General features: G+C 38.9%; 1 protein-coding gene across 1 annotated transcript; it reads right to left on the bottom strand.

Moving 5' to 3' along the window:
• Nucleotides 1-5,016: 5,016 nt before the first annotated feature.
• Nucleotides 5,017-16,284, bottom strand: DTD2 (D-aminoacyl-tRNA deacylase 2). The gene is made up of 3 exons (XM_069105986.1): nucleotides 16,053-16,284; nucleotides 11,883-11,952; nucleotides 5,017-5,630 (listed from the first exon to the last, which is right to left on the bottom strand). The coding sequence occupies exons 1-3, from the start codon at nucleotides 16,161-16,163 to the stop codon at nucleotides 5,305-5,307; spliced, it is 507 nt and encodes a 168-aa protein (XP_068962087.1). The 5' UTR covers nucleotides 16,164-16,284; the 3' UTR covers nucleotides 5,017-5,304.
• Nucleotides 16,285-19,758: the final 3,474 nt, after the last annotated feature.

Below are 19,758 nucleotides of genomic sequence, written 5' to 3'. Positions count from 1 at the left end.
AATCTCTAAAGCTCACTGAAGAGATCATTCCTTCAGAATTAGATTGGAGCAAATGGAAGCTAGTGACTTCATGAGAAACCAAGATACTATTAAACAGATCCAAACAAATGAAAACATAGAAGGCAATGTGGAATATCACATTGGGAAAACCACTCACCTGGAAAATAGATACAGGAGAGAGAATTAAAAAATTATTGGACTACCTGAAAGCCATAATCAAAGTAAGAACCTAGAAATAATCCTTCAAGAAATTCTCTAGGAAAATTGCCCTGTTTTAGAACCAGAGGGCAAAATAGAGGTTGAAAGAATCCACCAATCACCTCCTGAAAAAGATCCCAAAAAGAAAACTCCTAGGAATATTATAGCCAGGTTCCAGAGTTCCCAGATCAAGGAGAAAATATTACCAGCAGCCAGGAAGAAACAATTTGAATATTGTGTAAACACAATCAGGATAACACAGGATCTTGGCAGCTTCTACACTGAGGGATCGAAGGGCTTGGAATATGATGTTCTGGAGGTCAAAGGAGCTGGGATTAAAACCAAGAATCACCTACCCAGCAAAACTGAGTATCATGTTTCTCAGGGGAAAATATGGTAATTCAGTGGAATAGAGGACTTTCAAGCATTGTTAATGAAAAAATCAGAGTTGAATAGAAAATTTGACATTCAGATACAAGAAGCAAGAGAAGCATGAGAAGGTAAACAGGGAAAAGAAATCATAAGGAACTCATCAAAGTTGAATTATTTACATCTCTACATGGAAAAACAATAATTGTAACTTATGAAACTTTTCTCAGTATGAGAATAGTTGAAAGGCACAGAAATATATCTATCAATCTATCTATCTACACACACACACAAATACATACATATATATGTCTATATAGGAGGGTGTAATGGGAATGTAAATTTTTAAGATTTTCCCTGCCCCTAGGCTAAAGTGCACCTGGAGCCTGGGGTGGGAGGCTTGTTTTTCAGTAGATACTTTTTGATTGGCCAGTGGGTCCAGAAGGTTGTTACATTCTCTGAGCCAGGAGAAGGCTATATAAACTCTGATTTGAGGCTTTGTTTTGGGGCTCACTTTGAGAAGTGTTCTGTGATTTGATCAGATGAGACTCTGGGAAGCCATTGTTGAGAGCCCCCCAGCTTTGAAAAACCCAGATGTTGATTTGGTATGGACGTAATGGTTGGACAGTTTGGAAACCTGTCTACTTGATCTGTTTCTCTGTCTTGATAATTCTGTCTGTATACTCTGAAGTTCGGGGTGCTGACCTTCTCCCCCTGAACTAGGTGAATGATACATATTTGACTGATTAAAGTAAGCTTGTTAACCCATTTTGAATTGCTTTCCTTTAACAAAGCAGATCTAAGAACCTGTGTTGGCAGCCACCCTGGGTACGCTGGGGTGCTTGCTGCTACAAAATAGCGATGAGGATGGGATCTGCAGAGTAAAAGGAAAGGATGGGGGCTGGGATAATTGTTTGTTTCCCAGTTGTGGTAGATGTGAATCTGTGGAGCCATGGACCAGGAGAGAAGAATGGCCTGCATGCAGACTTTGCTGAGATAAGAGTAGGAATGGTGAGCTGCCTGCATTGGGACCTGGGCAGAAGCCAGGAGTGGCTGCCACCTGTGGGAGGAGAAGGAACCCAGGAGTTCAGAATTCAGCCACAGGAAAAGATAAGAACTGAGCAGCAAAGCAGGGGCACTGAATGTATTTCCTTGCTGCATCCCACAGTTTGGGACCCAGGGGGAGGATGGACTTGTGACTATGGTGTGTGGCATCAAGTGCCTTGGACCCCTAAGGACTCCACCTTGTTGGTTTTGTTGCGCAGCCCCCCCTCTGTACTTGGAAGCAGGGGCTGGAGCTGTGTGAGGGGAAGGACACCCCCTTCCACCCAAGATAACTTTATTTGGACTCTTGTTTTGAATTGAGGTGGTAATGCAATGTACTTTGTGTTTGTTTAAGGCCCAGTGGCCACTTTGGTAACTTTAGTTCTGTATCTTGAAAATGTGACCTAAGAGATGTTTAGTGCTAATTCAAAAGTAAACTGACTATGCTATGGGCATGAAAGATCTTGGGGCTGAATGTAATGGAAATGCAAATTTAAAGATCTTCCCTGCCCCTAGGCTACAGTGCACCTGGAACCCGGGGTGGGAAGCTTGTTTTTCAGTAGATACTTTTTGATTGGCCAGTGGGTCCAGAAGGTTGTTACATTCCCTGAGCCAGGAGAAGGCTATATAAACTCTGATTTGAGGCTTTGTTTTGGGGCTCACTTTGAGAAGTGTTCTGTGATTTGATCAGATGAGACTCTGGGAAGCCGTTGTTGAGAGCCCCCAGGCTTTGAAAAACCCAGATGTTGACTTGGTATGGATGTAATGGTTGGACAGTTTGGAAACCTGTCTACTTGATCTGTTTCTCTGTCTTGATAATTCTGTCTGTATACTCTGAAGTTCGGGGTGCTGACCTTTTTCCCCTGAACTAGGTGAACGATACATATTTGACTGATTAAAGTAAGCTTGTTAACCCATTTTGAGTTGCTTTCCTTTAACAAAGCAGATCTAAGAACCTGTGTTGGCAGCCACCCTGGGGACGCTGGGGTGCTTGCTGATACAGAGGGTATTAGGCATGTGAATACATTTGTGAATGTATGTATATATGTTTACAGGTATACATAGATAGAGGGCACAGGACCAATTAAATAGGAAGGGATAATACTTAAAAGGTGAAATTAAGAAGTGAAAGAATATAATGAGAGCAGATGGGGAGAGACAGAATGGGGTAAACTAACTCATATAGAAGAGGCAAGGGAAAATGGTTACAATGGAGGGGAAGAACCCTAACACTAATCTTGCAGAAATGAATGATGTAAACTAGAAGTTAATAAAGCATTTGAGTGAAAAAAAAAAGAGTTGCAAGTATCTTTCTGTGTAGGGATGCAAACAGTTTAATCTTATTGAATAACATGTTTTTTTTTTTTTTCCCCTGTTCTGTTTACCTTTTTATGCTTCTCTCAAGTCCTGTGTCTGAAGACTGAATTTTCTGTTCAGCTCTGGTCTTTTTATCAGGAAAGTTTGAATGTCCTCTATTTCAGTGAATATCTATCTTCTACCTTGGAAAATTATGACCAATTCTGCTGGCTAGCTGATTCTTGGTTTTAATCTAAGCTCCTTAGCCTTCCAGAATATCATGTTCCAAGCCCTCCAACCCTTTCATGTAGAGGCTTGCTAAATCCTATGTAGTCCTGACTGTGGTTCCTTGATATGTGAATTGTTTCTTTCTGCCTCCTTATAGTATTTTCTCCTTGGGTTTTTTTTTTTTTTGGAGGGGGAAGGCAGGGCAATTGCGGTTAAGTGACTTGCCCAAGGTCACATGGCTAGTGTTGTGTCTGAGGCCAGATTTGAACTCGGGTCCTCTGACTCCAGGGCCGGTGCTCTATTCATTGTACCACCTAGCTTCCCCCCAATTCTAATTTTTAAGAAATCATTTTTTTTTCTGTTAGCTTTTATACCCCCTTTTCCATTTGACCAAGAGTTGTTTTCTTCAGTGGATTTCTTCCCCCAATTTGGCCAATTCTGTTTTTTAAGTAGTTGTTTTCTTCAATTTTTGTGCTTCCTCATCCAAGCTGTTGACTCTTTTTCATAATTCTCCTGCATAACTCTCATTTATTTTCCTAATTTTTCTTCTACCTCCTTTACTTGATTTTAAAAATCCTTTTTGAGCTCTTCCAAGAGGACTTTTTGTGCTCGAGACCAATTCCTATTCCCCTGTGAGGCTTTACATGTAGGTATTATGACAATGTTGTCCTTTTCTGAGTTTGTTTGGATCTTCCCTCTCTCCATAGGAGCTTTCTGTAGTCAGGGCTCTTTTCTGTTTCTTACTCATTTTTAGCTCATCTTTATATATGAAACTTGCACACATTATCTTTAAAGAACAATTGTGTGAGGTAGTTGCTATTATTATCCACATTTTACAGATGAGGAAACTGGGGCTAAGAAAGGTTAAAGGTCTTGTCCAAGGTCACAGAGCTAGTATCAGGTACAAGATTCACACTTAGGTCTTTCTAACTCCAGTTCTAGCCTGCAAACCAGTAATTCATATGTCTCTCAGGATATTTGTATGTCAAGTAGATTGCTAACAATGAACTGAATATGTAAGAAATATTATAGGACCACAGATCTAAAGCTAGAAGAGACTTCAGATAGCTTCTAGTCTACGTTTTCATTTTACAGATGAGAAAATCTATGCCCAGAGATGGTAGGTGATTTTCCCAAGATCACACAGTATGTAATAAGCAGTAGGGTTGGGTTTAGAACTCATGTCTTGAGACTACAAATTTATTATTCTTTCCACTGCACTATGATACTTCCCACATATAAGAATACATCTGGATTGTTAAAGCAGGCGTACCTGTTACATAGCAAGAGTGGAGGAAACAGGATAATCTGAGGATTATAGGGTATCTACAAAATGTTAATAAAAAAAAAATAGCAGATAAAAGTCTGCTGTGTATCTGGTGGATGACCTAAGACAGAGATTTATGGAGCCACATGGACAAGAATTACATGGGAACAGAAGAAGTTATGATTTGTACTGGTGAGGAGATGAACTATTAGTTGTTGTTCAGTCACTTTAGTCATGTCTGACTCTTGGTGACCCCATTTGGGGTTTTCTTGTCAAAAATACTGGAGTGGTTTGCTACATCCTTCACCAGCTCATTTTACAGATGAGGAAAATGAGGCAGACAGGGTTAAGTGATTTTCCCAGGGTCATACAGCTAATGTCTAAGACTAGATTTGAATTCAGGACTTCTTGACTCCAGGCCCAGCACTCTAGTCACTGTACCACCTACCTACCCCTAGATGATCTATACCAATGACATAATGGCTCCATGGAATTATTAAATAAATTACCTTATATCACAAAATATATAGGATCTGTTTGGGGAGTGAGACTTTTTTTTGATAGTTAAAGCAATATATTTACTTTAGCCGGAAAAAATTCTTCATTCAATAATATAAATTTTAAAATAATTCTTTTTTTATTTGGATGGAAAATATTCTTGCAAAGGTTATCTTCAAAATACTTTTAAAAGGATGGTAGAATGAATTAAAGATGACATTGTCCAAGCTAGCAGGAGACTTGAAACTTTAACCTATTCTATTCAATGGAGACACCAGCCTTTCTAAATGGCAAGATGTGGCAAACCTTGTAATGACAGATCTTAAAAAAACAAAAACCCTCTAGTAATTCCAGTCCTGACCATTTCACCCTAGAATACTGCTATACAAACTGAAGTGGCCTTTTCAAAATTCAATCAGGTGTGTGTAGGGTCCATTTGTATCAAGTTTTAATACCTGTCTGTTCCCGTATGTTCCATGTCTCACCACCATACCAGCTTCTGCACATTTACTATTAGCAGCAAGTTCTTTTTCACACAGAGCCACAAACTGAGAATAAAGTACTAATCCTTCTTCTTTTCCAGAGTTGGTATGGTACTGCATGCTTCTTCCTTTCATTTTTCCGCCAAGGGTGGCTTGAGGGATGATGAGGATGTTCCCAGGTAGATCCAATATAGAGACATGCTTGCCATTTTCGGTTTCACTTAATTTAACATTCAACAGTGTGTTAACTGGGAGGAAAAACATTCTAAAATGAAAAATCAAACTAACAACCCTCCCCTGTCCCTCCCCCCCCCCCCCCCCCCCCCCCCCCCGAAACCACCAACCCTCTGTGAATCCTATAATCATGTTTAAAAGACTGGTTTGTCAGCTCATATATCCTTTTTTTTTTTAGCAATTGGGGTTAAGTAACTTGCTCAAGGTTACATGGCCAATTATTTTTTGTGTGGGTGCCAAGTATCTGAAGCCAGAACCGATCCTGGGTCTCCTGACACTGGGGCCAGCACTCTTGCTCACTGCGCCACCTGGCCACCCCTCAGCTCGTATATTTTGACCCAAATCCTTATTTAGATGTTTAAAAGTTCTTTGTTAAGCTAAAAAAAAACAAACCCCAAAAAATCCTAAATAAAAATAGCAGTATTATGCAGAAAACAGTATGATGTCTCAAAACTGAATTAGTAGTTAATGTGACCCCAATATTAAATCCCTAGGTAGCTTTTTAAAAAAATTGAAACATAACCATATGCAGGGATTTTGAGATAATGCTGTCCTGGGGGCACATGTGAAGGAACTTATAGGACTTTGTATGCTTCAGTAATGGAATCCTATTGAACAAGAGTCCAAGATGAAGCTACTGTTAATTCTGCTCTACACAGTAAACTGAATTAGATGAAGGTTCTAGTTCATGAGGTGTTTTCAGTTTAGGTATTTAGAACACTTTCCTAATGAGGCTAAGGTTTATGAATTCAAGAACCATATATTCTGGTTAGCTTTTGCTCTATTTCATTACAGTAGATTGATATCAACGTCACAGAAAATGAAAGGATTGATGAATTTAGCACATATTAAAAAAACCTAAAAAATCATAATAGACTTGTATAAAATAGTCATCTCACAAATATCAGTGGTTTGAGCAAAAGAATCATCAGAAATGCATCATTTCTATTAGAAGAACAACTCCAAGAAAGCAAATGTTGGATAAGCATTATTATCTTTATCTAACAATTCTGCATTACTATAATATAATAACAATGCTATGATTATAGAATTATATGCCATTATGCAGATTTATGGTTTTAGAGATTTACACATGCATAAAAACAATTCACCTGGGATTCTTAAATAGAACCTGCTTTTGTGACTGAAACTTAGAATGACAGGAGGGAAATTTGAGGATTTGTGATTTTATCAATGAGAGGAACTCCCTCCATGGGAGCAGACTGAAAACAGTCTGTGAATTGATAGCAGAGTTCTAGGAGTTGCTTGAAGCACATAAACGTCAGGTGAATTGTCACACAATTAATAAGAGGTGGGATGTGAATCTAGGTATTCTTGACTCCTAAGGCCAGCACTCTAGCTATGCTGCCTTTATCCAAAAACAACAAAATAATACCCAAGTATTTATTTATTGTCTAGTATGGGTCAGTCATCCCAATGTTGGGTATTAGGGATACCAATATATGTAAAAAAAAAGAAACAATATCTACTCCCAAGTAATTTACACAAAAAGTACACAACACCCACAAATATCTACCATTAAAAATGCTCAAAAATAGATTTTGAATTAGAAATACTTTTCTGAATCCTGAATGACTTCTGTTTACAAAATCAAAAGTGACCACTAGAGATGGAGAGAAACTATGTGAAATTAATTCCTACAGAAAATCAGTGTAGCGAAAACATGACTACAGATGGGAGATGGCAACAATTTGTCTTTTAGAAATAGAGGCTAATCCGTAATTAGAATTAAAGGAATATTAAATGGATACTCTGGGAAAACAGGGGGAATCCCAGTAGATTTTTCTCCCACTCCCCAAATCAAAGATTTTATCTGACTAAAAGTCCTTGGGAGGCAAGACATCTAAGAGTTACTCATCATTAACTAATACCTACTTTGTTTTCTATGTTTGGATTTTTCCATACTGCCTGCTCATTGAACAGCTGGCTTCTCAGGGGAAGTGTAACTCTCCAAGGTATTCGGGTGATTTTATGGTTAATTCACCACCTAGGCTCCTGATTAGTGAAAGACCAAAGAGTAATAGTGTAGTCAGGACAGAAGTATGCATAGAGCTACCACATACCTCCCTCTGCTGGTTATACCAGAGAACTTGACTAATGCTGTTAGTAGATTCCTTACAGAAAAATACAAAAACTAAGACTTGGTCATAGATTCTAAGAAGGAAGGGTGCAAGCCTTGTTCCTTCCCCTGAGGAAAGAGGTTCAAAGAGTTCGTGATTTACTTTGGCTCACACAGATCAGAAAGCAGAACAAAAATTTGAACTCAGGTCTCCTGACTCCAAAATCCAGTACTGCAGGATGCTATCTCCCAACAACAGAGTGCATGGCACATAGCAGGTAATTGATAAATGCTTACTGATTGACTTACCAACTTAAGATTCAAAAGATCACTGTATGTTAAGGAGCTTGTTCAGAATTCATTTTTCCAGAGAAATACTGTTATACATAGTAGTTGTCAGGCCAGCCCACAAAGGACTTTAATTTCTGGTCCTGAAGTATTCCCTTATACAGAAAGTACAATAGAACTTAACCACTAAGTGTAATATTTTTCTGGGTAAATGCATTCAGAATTTTAACTTGAAGTGTCAGGACCACATCCTATGAATTTCCTACATTGGAAATGGGGTCTTCAGGGAGAGTGGGATGAACAGATTGGGGCTTGGTAGTAAGGACAGGATGTTGACTTAAGTAGGGGCCGAGAAGAATGGTCAGGAATAGAGGGATTCAAAACAAGGAGTTGTGGGGGTCGATGTAAGGCACTGTGGACACTTCCTAATTCCACCTGGGCCCCTTCCAAAACCTAACTAGTGGCCATTTATTCATAAGGGATTTATGTAAACTCAACACACAAAGGCTAGGGACTGCTTAGAGCAAACAAAAAGGAGATGGTGGATTAGAAAGCCTTATCATTTGATTTGTACTTCTCATATATTTATATTCTACTTTATATTGTAGTTATTTTTGTGTGTACCTCTCCCTGTCTACTAGATTGTTAACTATGGGAGGGCTGAAATCATGTCTCATTTATTTAACAGTCTTGGTACCTATCAGTCAATCAACAAACATTTATTAGGAGCCTACTCTGTGCAAGGAACTATGCTAGGTGCTGGGGAATATAAAGACAAAGTAAAAGTGTCTGCCCTCAAGGAAATTATAGGATGATGCACTGACTTTGACATTCACATACTACAAACTGTGGTATGTGAATGTAAAGGAACATTATTATACTGTTATAAATAACAAAAGAGGCTATTTCAGAGAATCCTGGGTAGTATGAATTGACACAGAATGAAGTGAGTAGAGCTAAGAGAACCAGAGGCAGCAATAACAATAGAAAGAAAAACAACTCTGGAAGACTTAAAAACTTTGATCAATGTAATATCTCAAGAGGACCTAAAATGAAGCATGTTAATCAACTCCTAGCAGAATGGGCAGACACAAGGCTGAAGAGACATATACTTTTTTGGACACAGCCACTGTGTGGATCTGTTTTGCTTGACTCAGGTTATTTATCACAAGGGATTTTTTTCCCCCTCTCTTCCTTTCTCTTGGGTTTTAATTGGGAAGGGGAGGTTTAGCAATAATGACACTCCTCAAAAAGAAGGCCTATTGGAACAACAGATGGAAGTTCAGAAGGAAGTAGAAACAAGCAGGGCAGCTTTGAAAGTAGTGTGTAAAATTTATTATATACTAAAAAAAATTTCAGGATCCATGATTTCATTAGTGTAGTATTCCCTCTAATAAGAGATAATCCCACCGTGCCTTTGTGGGTTGCTGTGGCTAAAAACATACAAAAAAACTAGGCATTTAACAAAAAAAAGCTTCTGAAGATAAGCTTCTAGTCCTCCACTGAAGTCTTTTAGTGGCCTCTACTTAAAATCCTGGCCAGGATAGTAGAGCTTGCTAGAGCTTTAGTCCCCGGGCAGCTTGGTTTTCAGGTATTTCAGTTGGGTCCGACTCTTCATGATCCCATTTGGGGTTTTCCTGCCCAAGATATTGGAGTAGTTTGCCATTTCCTTCTCTAGCTAATTTTGCTAGATGAGGAACCTGAGGCAAACAGGGTTAAGTGACTTGCCCAAGGTCCCAGAGCTAGTGTTTGAGGCTGGAATTGAACTTGGGCTCTCATGATTCCAGGCCCAGCACTCTATTCACTGTAATACCTAGCTGCCCAATCCCTGGCATAGCCTTTGAGAATTCAGGGTCCCCTCTGTGGTATTATGAGGCATTAAAATAGGACTTTTATGGAGACTTTACACAAAGGAGGCACTTAATAAATGTACATCGAATTTGAGAGAGCATAAGATCTCCCAAATTCTCAAAAAGAATACCAAGTAATCAACAATGCCTGATTGTTTTTAATTTGAAATAAAGAATTGGATATTCAATTATGTTGAAGATGAATGGATAAAGAAACTCTACGTTTATCAGCATATAATTTAATTTTGTTATTGGGTAACATGATATGTAGATCATTGATTTAAGGGGCTTTAGAGGACATCTAGTCTTATATTTTACAGACAGAGAAACTGTGGCCCAGAAAGGTTAAGTGACCTGCCAAAGTTACATATTTGGTTAGTGACAAATGCAGGATATGACCTTCAGTTAGTTCTGTCCCCAAATTTAGCATTTCTTCTATTGTATCATGCTGCCTACAAAGCTTTGAATCTGAACTAAGCAGCTGAGGCACTTACTTGAATTGTTTTTCTTCACTACAATCTTGTGTGTATATATATATACACACATATATACATATATATAACATGTTATTTTCCCATGTTTTCAGCTTGCATGAAGTTTTCACCACTTTTAAAGAGCTTCTCCTGATTTAAAAACAACCCTTCTGAATCATCCTATCCCAAATGTACCCATTTCTGTTACTTGTATTTCTGAATATCTTTTCTATTTATAAGCACATGTAGCTGCTGCCCCTCATCCATGAGGATGACATTAACGACCAATATCTGACTTAACGATCAGTCCTTTTATAGCAGGATTTTGCTGACATAACAAGCTGTTACATTTTAGGGAAGAAAGGACATATCCAAATCAATGATATAATAAAGTGTATTCCAAAAAGCTTTTACTGTATAGATAGTCCCAAAAGTCTTAGTCTTAGTGTGGCTTTATAACTACACTAAGACTTTTGGGACACCCTCTGCTTGCACACCTCATGCCCTAGAATAGAGGAATTGGTACAGGCTAGAGGAAGGACACACATATTCGACAGATCTATGCATCTGTCAGTTCAGGGAATTCTTTCCATCAATGCAGATGGAAACCTAAAGATTCAATTGTGGGGTGTTGCCTGTGACACAGAGATTATGTGAAACAGGGTCACATAAGCTAGTAAATCAAATGAGAGGAAATGAGATATTTGTAAAATGTTTAGTACATAGCCTGGCACATACTTATTAAATGCTTATTCCCTTTCCCTTTTCCCTAGTAAATGTCAGAGGTGGGATTGGAACTTAGGTTTTCCTAACTCCAAGACCAGCACTCCATATCCACTATACAGCGTTATCTTTAAGACAATGGACAACGAGTAACAATTCCAAAATGGAAAAGAAGCTGAGAGGTAACCTGGCCTAGGATAGAATCTGGGACTTGGGAGTCAGGAGGATGTGGTTCAAACTCTACCTCTAGCCTTGGGGAAGTAACATATCTTCTCTGGGTATTGGTTTCCTCTCCTGTAAAATGAAGAGGGCTGGCCTAGATCAGAGGGCTCAAATATACTTCCAAGTACCTCTAGAACTAATGCAATGGGGAATTTTTTTTTGTCTTTTTGGAGGGGGGAAGGCAGGGAATTGTGGTTAAGTGACTTGTCCAAGGTCACACAACTAATAAGTATTAAGTCAGGTCCTCCTAATTCCAGGACCTGTGCTTTATTCACTGCCCCACCTAGATGCCCCACAAAATATTTAAAAAGAATAAAAAATGCAATACAACATAGATAATGTTAATTTGTGGTTTTCTAAGTCAATATTGCTCCATTTCTATGCAGTCTGTGGTCCATTTCTATTTGAATCTGACACCACTAGACTAGATGATCCCAATCCTCTGCGCCAGATGACCCAGAATTAAGTTGTTTATAGCATTCTCTTGACTACCCCCACCAGCACAAATTTTCAAAGGCGGAGGATCCTAAGGCTTATTGTGCTCCTTCACGGTCTTACTTTCACTTCATTAGTTTCTACTCAGTATGTATGTTAAGAAGGAAAATATAATGACTAAAATCACAAACATACCCATTTTAGGTAGAAGGTCTTCTTCAGCACCTTTGAAGAAGCAAACATAGATCACCAGTGCTCTTGGAACCTGTAAGAAATCGGCAAAGTTTTTTTTTTATTAGAAATTAACTCATCTACAAGGCTTAAAACAATATAAGAAAAACACCAAAAAACGCCCATAAAAGGAAAACAAAACAATATAACCTACAGTGAGATACCTACACTGATAGTAGTGGAAAAATCCATACATACATTATCAGCACAGAGGTCAAAAGCAAAGGAAGGCAAAGGGCTATTTTCTAAATACATTTGATTACTTAATTCTGAGTCTGGAAGATGAAATTGTATCCAGTTATCAAGCACTTAGGGAAAAATTTCCTTCAAAAATTATTTAAGCTGAAAAATAACTAGCAGAAGTAAAGGAAGCAAATTATCCCTTGAAAAATGCACACAACATCTTTATGTGATACATTTCAAAAGGCATATTTATTGATAATCAGAGATGTCAGGACAATATCAACTGTTCTCTTGCCCCCTGAATGAGATGGGCAAACTTATTAAAGACAAATGCCATTCATCACTACACTTTTATTCATTATTATTTACTGTCAAGACATAAAAGAAAGCTTGGCACTGGGGAAGATGGGTGGTGCAGTGAATAGAGCATGGACCCTGGAGTCAAGAGGACCTAAGTTCAAATCCGGCCTCAGACACTTGACACACTTATTAGCTGTGTGACCTTGGGCAAGTCACTCAACCCCAACTGCATTGCCTTTCCCTCTCCCAAAAAAACCCAACAATCACCAAACAAACAAAAAAAAGAAACCTTGGCATAGCTGATAAATTAAAATTTAGGGATTAAATTGATTAATATATTTGGCATTTTGGTTAACTCACTATTTCTAGTCTGGAATCACAGAATCTTAAGGTTGGAAGGAGCATGTGAGATCATCAGTACTTAAGCAGGAATCCCTCATATCATAGCCAACAAATAGCCATCCAGTCTTTGTTTGAAGACCTCTCAGCACCAGGAACCATTTAACCTCTACCTTATAGCTTTGCAATTCATTTAATTTTTGGATCAAATTGTTACCAAGGTTTTTTTTTTTTAAATATCAAACTTCTCTGCAACTAAATTCACTTACTCAAGAATAATCACATACTATAGAGATATAATGCCATCAATGAACTTCAAATTCTTCCTCTGTTGTTCTTGAAATTTGAAATGTCTACTGTTAGAGCTTAGAAATATTTTTCTTTAAATTATACTAAAATTTGCATTATAGTGCTTTAAAAAATAGTATGATTTAAATCTGGCCTCAGATACCTACCTGCTAAGTGAACCTGAGCAAGGTATTTAAACTCTCAGAGACTCAGTTTCTGAATCCGAGGTAAATATTTACACAAACTACCTCACAGGGATGTTAAAGAACTTTTTAAATCTTAAAGTGCTATTTAAATGTTAATTAGGACTATTAAAATTCTTTGACAGAATTCCTGAGTAAGGTTCCTCTGAGGTCATCTAACTCTACCCTTACCAGAGTATTCTAGTAACCAAAAGCAAAAATGTAAAGGAGGATGCCTATACCTATTTCTGTTTTGTTTTGTTTTGTCTTGGAGGGGGGAGGGCAGGGCAGTTGGGATTAAGTGCGTTGCCCAAAGTCACATGGCTGGTATGTGTTAAGTGTCTGAGGCCAAATTTGAACTCAGGTCCTTCTGACTCCAGGGCCAGTGCTCTATTCATTGCACTACCTAGCGTCTCACCCGCCCCCTCCCCCCCATACCTATTTCTTTAACGCTATGCCCTGGCCTGGTGTAAGAGTGGGTCCTACTGCCAGGAGTTAGCAGCCTTGGCAATGGACTTTCTTAACTATAACACAAATCCAATCAATTACTGCTCTAGCAATATGAAACAGTGACAGAACACCAAAATTAAATGGCCTTTTCTTCCCTGAGATAGATACCAATTCCTTCCATCTGTCCACAGTTACTACTCATTAAAGTCTTTCTCTTATAGTTTGTCCTATCAATACATATGATCATGACCCCGTCATTTCTACTTCCAAGTAATAGCTTCTCTCCTTAACTAAAAGTTATGATTTTTTAAGGGGAAAGACAATGGAGTTTGTCACTTGAAAAAATAAAGCTAAACAATGCTACTTGAAAATTTTTGACTCTAGCAAAGTCCTTTTATACAAGAACTCTTAAATAATTGTGCAGAAAGAAGGGTATTTGGGGCGGCTAGGTGGCAAAAGTGAATAGAGCACTGGCCCTGGTGTCAGGAGAATATGAGTTCAAATCCAGCCTTAGACACTTAACACTTACTAGCTGGAAATATTAAAAACAAACAAAAAAAAAGACAATTCTGTCCTCAAGAAGCTTACATTCCCAGCAGTGGAAACACCATGTAAACATATTGTTCAGTCCTTGCATCTGCGTCAGACTCTTTCTGTGACCCCATTTGGGATTTTCTTGGCAAAGATAATGGATTATTTTTGCCATTTCCATCTCTAAAACATTAAGTGTGTGCAAATTAAATTCAAGGTAATAAGGGAGGATGAAGAACAGAAAGATGGGGAGGCTAGGTGGCAAAGTGAGTAAAGCACCGGCCCGGGAGTCAGGAGGACCCGAGTTCGGTTCCAGCCTCAGACACTTAACACACACACACACACACACACACACACACACACACACACAACTAGCCCTGTAACCTTGGGCAAGTTACTTAACCCCAATCGCCCTCCAAAAGGAGAAAAAAAAAAGAACAGGAAGACCATAAGAGGTGGTATATGCATTGAGCTTGTAAGCAAATTAAGGATTCCAAGAAACAAAGGAAGTGTATAATACAGAAACTAGTGAGTGATGCTATACTACCAGTGAAGAATAGCAAGGAAGTCAATTTGAACTAAACAGTATGTGAAGGGGAGTAATGCATGATGAACCTGGTGGTAGGCTGGAGTCAGCTTCAAATGACAAATAAAGGAGTTTGTATGCGATCCCAGTTAATAGGGAAAACAGTGGAATTTACTGAGTTTGGGAATAAACATGGTCAGACTTTGGATTGTTAATCAACTTTCCTACTATTACCTTGGAAGCTGTGTGGAAGAACTGGAAGGGGAAGACTTAAGACGGGGAGACCAAACGGCTAGAATCTGAAAATTCTGAGTCACCTGACTATTAGTGAAAGAGAACTAGGAGTAAAACTGTAATTCGGATATTTTAAAAATAGAAATGTGCAATGATGAAATCACGTCAAGCTTAGAGTATCATACTGGGTATTACCTGCATTTCCAGGTGTTTTAGTTAAAGGAGATTTTAATTGTTTGGGTGCTTTTTTTTAAGGTTAGTATTTTGTAGAATGGATGAAACCATTCTTATAAAACACTTCGGAATGCTAGAAGAAAGATATCAGAGATATAGCTACAACACTACGGCGACAGAGTCAACATTACAACATAATAAAGATCAGGGTTCATTTACTTTTGGAAAGAAGTGCAATGAAAAGACTTTATAGGAAATAATGCCTTTCTGGGAAACTTCACTTTTCCAGGCCTTTGCTCAAGTCAAAATCTGCACGGACTTTACTTCAAAAGGTGAACTGAAAATTCTCTGCCTCACACACACAAAAGTCTGAATTCCAATTTTCTATCTGCAAGGTATCTCTCCTACAGCCTGCTCAGGGTGCAACAAAGGCTAGACCTCTGATCCAAGAGATTGAGAAAAGGAGAGCCTGACTCTTGGCAAGCAGGCTTACGGAGCTGGACGGGAAGTGGGAGACTCCAAAGCCAGCCTCAATCCTATCAGCTTCTAGGGAAAGGAGAGGAACCAGTCCAGGAAATGCGGAACTCACTCTTCCACGGACACCTGAGGGCGCTCGCTTCTCCACGAACAAGGAAAGTGGCCGACTGCACCGGCCAGGCGCGCACCAGCCCTGGTACGCACGGAAGGAGCCGTAAGCCTAGTTAGAGCGCGCGCCCCAAGGCCGGTGCTAGAGCTGTGAGCATCTCTCCGAGGTCCCGGGCTGCACCAGAGGCGGGTGGGAATGGGCAGGGAGAAACGAGACTTAAAACGGGGGCTGAGTGGGGCGGGAAGAAAGGTCTGCAGAGGGCTAAGAAACACTGCACCACGAAGGCCGAGAATCATTGCACCACGAAAGCTAACACGGGGTATGTCCAGGGCCGATTTTACCTCCACCCACTGCGCTTCAGCGTCGTCCTGGGCAGGACGGACTTGCAGCTTGGCATGAAGGCACTGCTGCAGGAGCACGCGGGCCTGCAGGGGCCGGCCGGCCTCGGCCATGACGGAGAGCACACCTTAAGATTGGCCACGGCCCCGAGAGATCTTGCCGCCCCTGCGTGCCTCAGCTCTGCTTCCGCTTCTTCCCTTTGGGAGGAGCCCGCGGGAGGCGGAGATACTGGAGCTGGGAGGAAAAAGGCTTTGTATTTGGGTGTGGTTTGTGAGAGCGTGGAGGTCTGGGGCGTGACTCTTCTCCCTTCCGTTCACCCTGAAGTGAGGTTTTCAAGCAAGAACCCACCGTTCTGACTTATACAACTCATTCTGTTTGCTGAGATGCCAGAGAAGGAAGACAATTTTAGATAGGAGGAAAAACTACACAAGCTGTTTAATGGCGGGGCTTGAACTTGGGGTCTTAGGGTCTGATGGTGTCAATTCTCAGTTTCTCTTACTGATCTCGTTGTGTACTTAAAAGCAGAAGTTCATCTTTTTGTATGTCACGGACATCTTTCTCAATCTGGTGAAGCCTGTGGACCCCTCTTAGAATAATATTTTTAAATGCATAAAATAAAATACAGAGGAAATACAAAGGAAACCAATTATATTGAAATAAAGAGATAATTATTCCCCATTCAAGTTCCCCTGAAAATCCATTCACAGACGTGAATTTAAAAAAAAAAAATGGATAAATTAATACTGTAGGTTAAGAACATTTGTTCTGAATTAATGAATTTGTAAAATATTTTACTTTTTATGCATCCTGTATGTTACTTTTCTGTCTACCAGTTGTCTTCCCAATAGAAGGAAAACTCCTTGAAGGTAGATAAGAAGCCCTGAAAAGAGAGGGTGGGGGAGTCGTTTATTTATTTATTTTTGCTGTTATTCATACCAATTATTTGTCTAGGGTCTTATTTTTAAAAAATTAATTATAAAATCCATCAACAAAAACAATTCGATAAAATCGTTAATTTTTAACAAAGTAGAAGCCAATGATTTAGGAACAAGCAAATTCAAACAAGATATAAGATGGAAGCTTGAAAGTCTGTTTAAAGTTCCCCAAACCCTGGGAAACTTTAATTTCCTTCCCTTTTTTTTTCTTCTTGGCCTATTTCTTTTTTTCTTGTTTAAGACCCCTTTCCTTAGGAGCTCACAGAGCACTTTTGTAGCCTTAAAAACAGCCCCAGTGAAGCATTTGGGCAATTATCAAGGCTCTGTGGCAGCCCCCATTACTTTGCCTGAACTATTGCAAAAAGCTACTTAACCGGTCTTTCTGGGCTCTTTTCCCTCAGATCCTTTTCCCCCCCACAAAGCACCGCTTTCATAATGTTACTACTCAGTTAAAAAAAACAAACAACACCCCAAAACCAAAAACTTCTATGCTTACCAAATGAAGAACAAACTCTTTGCCCTGGATTTAAAGCCTTTGGGGAATCTTGCTATTTTTCTACCCTTTTTGGTCACTATTCTGTACAAGCAGACTTTGCTGCAGCCAAATTATATAGATTATTTATTATTTCCAAGTATTACCTGCACTTCCCTCATCTATCTTCTCTTTTCTCTACCTGGAATACCTCCTTGCACTATTTTCCATCAAAAATCCTACCCATTCTTCAACACTACTTTCAACTCTACTTCCTCAGTGAAGCTTTTCCTGATTCTCAAGCCAGAATTGATTTCTTCCTTCTCTGAGTTCCTTCAGCACTGTGCTCAATACCTTCCTTACAGCTCTCATCATACAGCTATTGGCATGTACTTAAGATTTTCTGTGGGAGTCGGTGTGGTACAATGGAATTAAGGGCTGGATTTGGAATCAGGAACATCTGGGTTTAAATCCCATCTCTGACAAAGATAACTGTCTCTGTGACCCTAGGCAAGTCACTCATCTTTCTTGTCTCTTCTTTTCCTCATTTGCAAAATAGATAAGGCATCTACCTCAGGATTGTAGAGAAGATCAATTGAAATAATTTATGTAAATCAATTTTCAACCATAAAGCACTATATAAACATTAGTTGTTTTTCTCTGATGATTAGTTTATTGAGGGTAATTTCTGTATCTTACTATTGTTTTTTATTTTATTTATCATTGTATTCCCCTATAGGGTTCAGCACAGTGCCTTGTGAATAGAATTTAATAGATATTTTATTACTACTTTAACTACATAAGAAACAGTTCCTAGATCTAAGAGCCTGGGTCAGGGGTGGGGAAACTGTGGCCTCGAGGCTACATGTGGTCTTCTAGATCCTCAAATGTGGCCCTTTGACTGAATCTGAACTTCACAGAACAAATCCCCTGAATAAAAGGATTTGTTCTATAAAATTTGTACTCAGTCAAATTACCATACCCAAAGTCAAAAAAGCCATACCCAAGAACCTAGAAGGCCACATGTGGCCTCAAGGCCTCAGGTTCCCCACCCCTGGCCTGGGTTCTAAGAGTCTGTGAAATTATAATTGGAAACTTGATTATTCCCATTGCATAAATAAATAAACAGAGAAGAGATTCAACACACAGTAAAGAGTGTGGAGTTGGAAAGAAAAACTATAAATCACACCCTCTTTCTTGAAATTAGTAAACACTGTATCTATCCTCTATGAGGAATGCTAAAAATCATTTTAACTTCTTAGTTAGAAAAAGGTTGAGATATGCAATTTAAATACACATCTTGCAACCAGTTCTGCAGAAAATATCCTCAGTTTAAAATTTTTCTTATGTTAGAAACTTATCAGAATATAGATAATTACTTTGACCTTCTGTTTACTTCAAGGATCTGATTTCATCACTCCGAGTATTCCCTTTGCAGTGGCAGATTGTAGTCCCTCCCTGCTTTAGCCTTTCTGAATTGCTGTGGCTGAAAAACAAAACTGAATCTTACAACTTTAACCCAATAGCCAGTCTTCTGATTATGGACCTTTTTAAACTTAATTTAAGCTGGTTTTCAGAAATCATATAGTCTCAGGACTCAAGGTCTTTCCCCCTTGATAGTATATATGTCACAGTTTTTTAAAAACCCCTACCAAGGTAGCCTTTACCACAGTTAGGAATAATAGTAGGATTTTAGAGTGGCAGTTGGATGGTGCAGTGCATAGAGCACCAGTTCTTGAGTCCGAAGGGCCTTAGACATTTACTGGCTATGGGACCCTGGGTAAGTCATTTCAACCTATTTGCCTCAGTTTCCTTATCTGTAAAATGAGCTGTAGAAAGAAATGGCAAAAACCCCTCTAGTGTCTTTTCCAAGGAAACCCCAAATGGGGTCATGGAGAGTCAGAAACAACTTAAGTAGGATTTTAGTCAATGTTATTTACATATAGAACATTTCTTCATGATGTGCACAACTACATTGCTAAATAGAATTGTTAAATGTTATAATATATTTCTTATAAGTAGATAGTAAATTTCAAATAAAATAAAATTTTCAATAACTCATTCCATAAAAATATACTTTAATAGACTATATACACCAGTTGTATATTCTTTGATCTTACTGAGATGAGGACTACCTTTACCAGTATTGCTCACAGTCTCATCCTGTCTGATATTTTTTGTCCATGTTTTTCTATATGTCTTCCACAGAGGATCTACCAAACTCTATGAAGGCCATCTTCTTCTTTTTGCTTGTTCCATTTATTTATTTATTTATTTATTTTTTTAAAAGCAATCGGGGTT

Source organism: Petaurus breviceps, unplaced genomic scaffold, assembly GCF_028583685.1.
Source record: "Petaurus breviceps papuanus isolate PSGF00001 unplaced genomic scaffold, PetGlider_PUasm1.0 77, whole genome shotgun sequence".
Classification (NCBI taxonomy): Eukaryota; Metazoa; Chordata; class Mammalia; order Diprotodontia; family Petauridae; genus Petaurus; species Petaurus breviceps.
This window is presented reverse-complemented; position numbering and strand designations above follow the sequence as displayed.

What these genes read in the sequence shown, in the direction of transcription:
- DTD2 (XM_069105986.1), bottom strand. Translation starts at nt 16,163, where the DNA reads ATGGCCGAGGCCGGCCGGCCCCTGCAGGCCCGCGTGCTCCTGCAGCAG. An exon ending in CTGAAGCGCAGTGGGTGGAG is followed by an intron (nt 11,953 to 16,052) that starts GTAAAATCGGCC and finishes GATTTCTTACAG; the next exon opens with GTTCCAAGAGCACTGGTGAT. An exon ending in AGACCTTCTACCTAAAATGG is followed by an intron (nt 5,631 to 11,882) that starts GTATGTTTGTGA and finishes TTTTCCTCCCAG; the next exon opens with TTAACACACTGTTGAATGTT.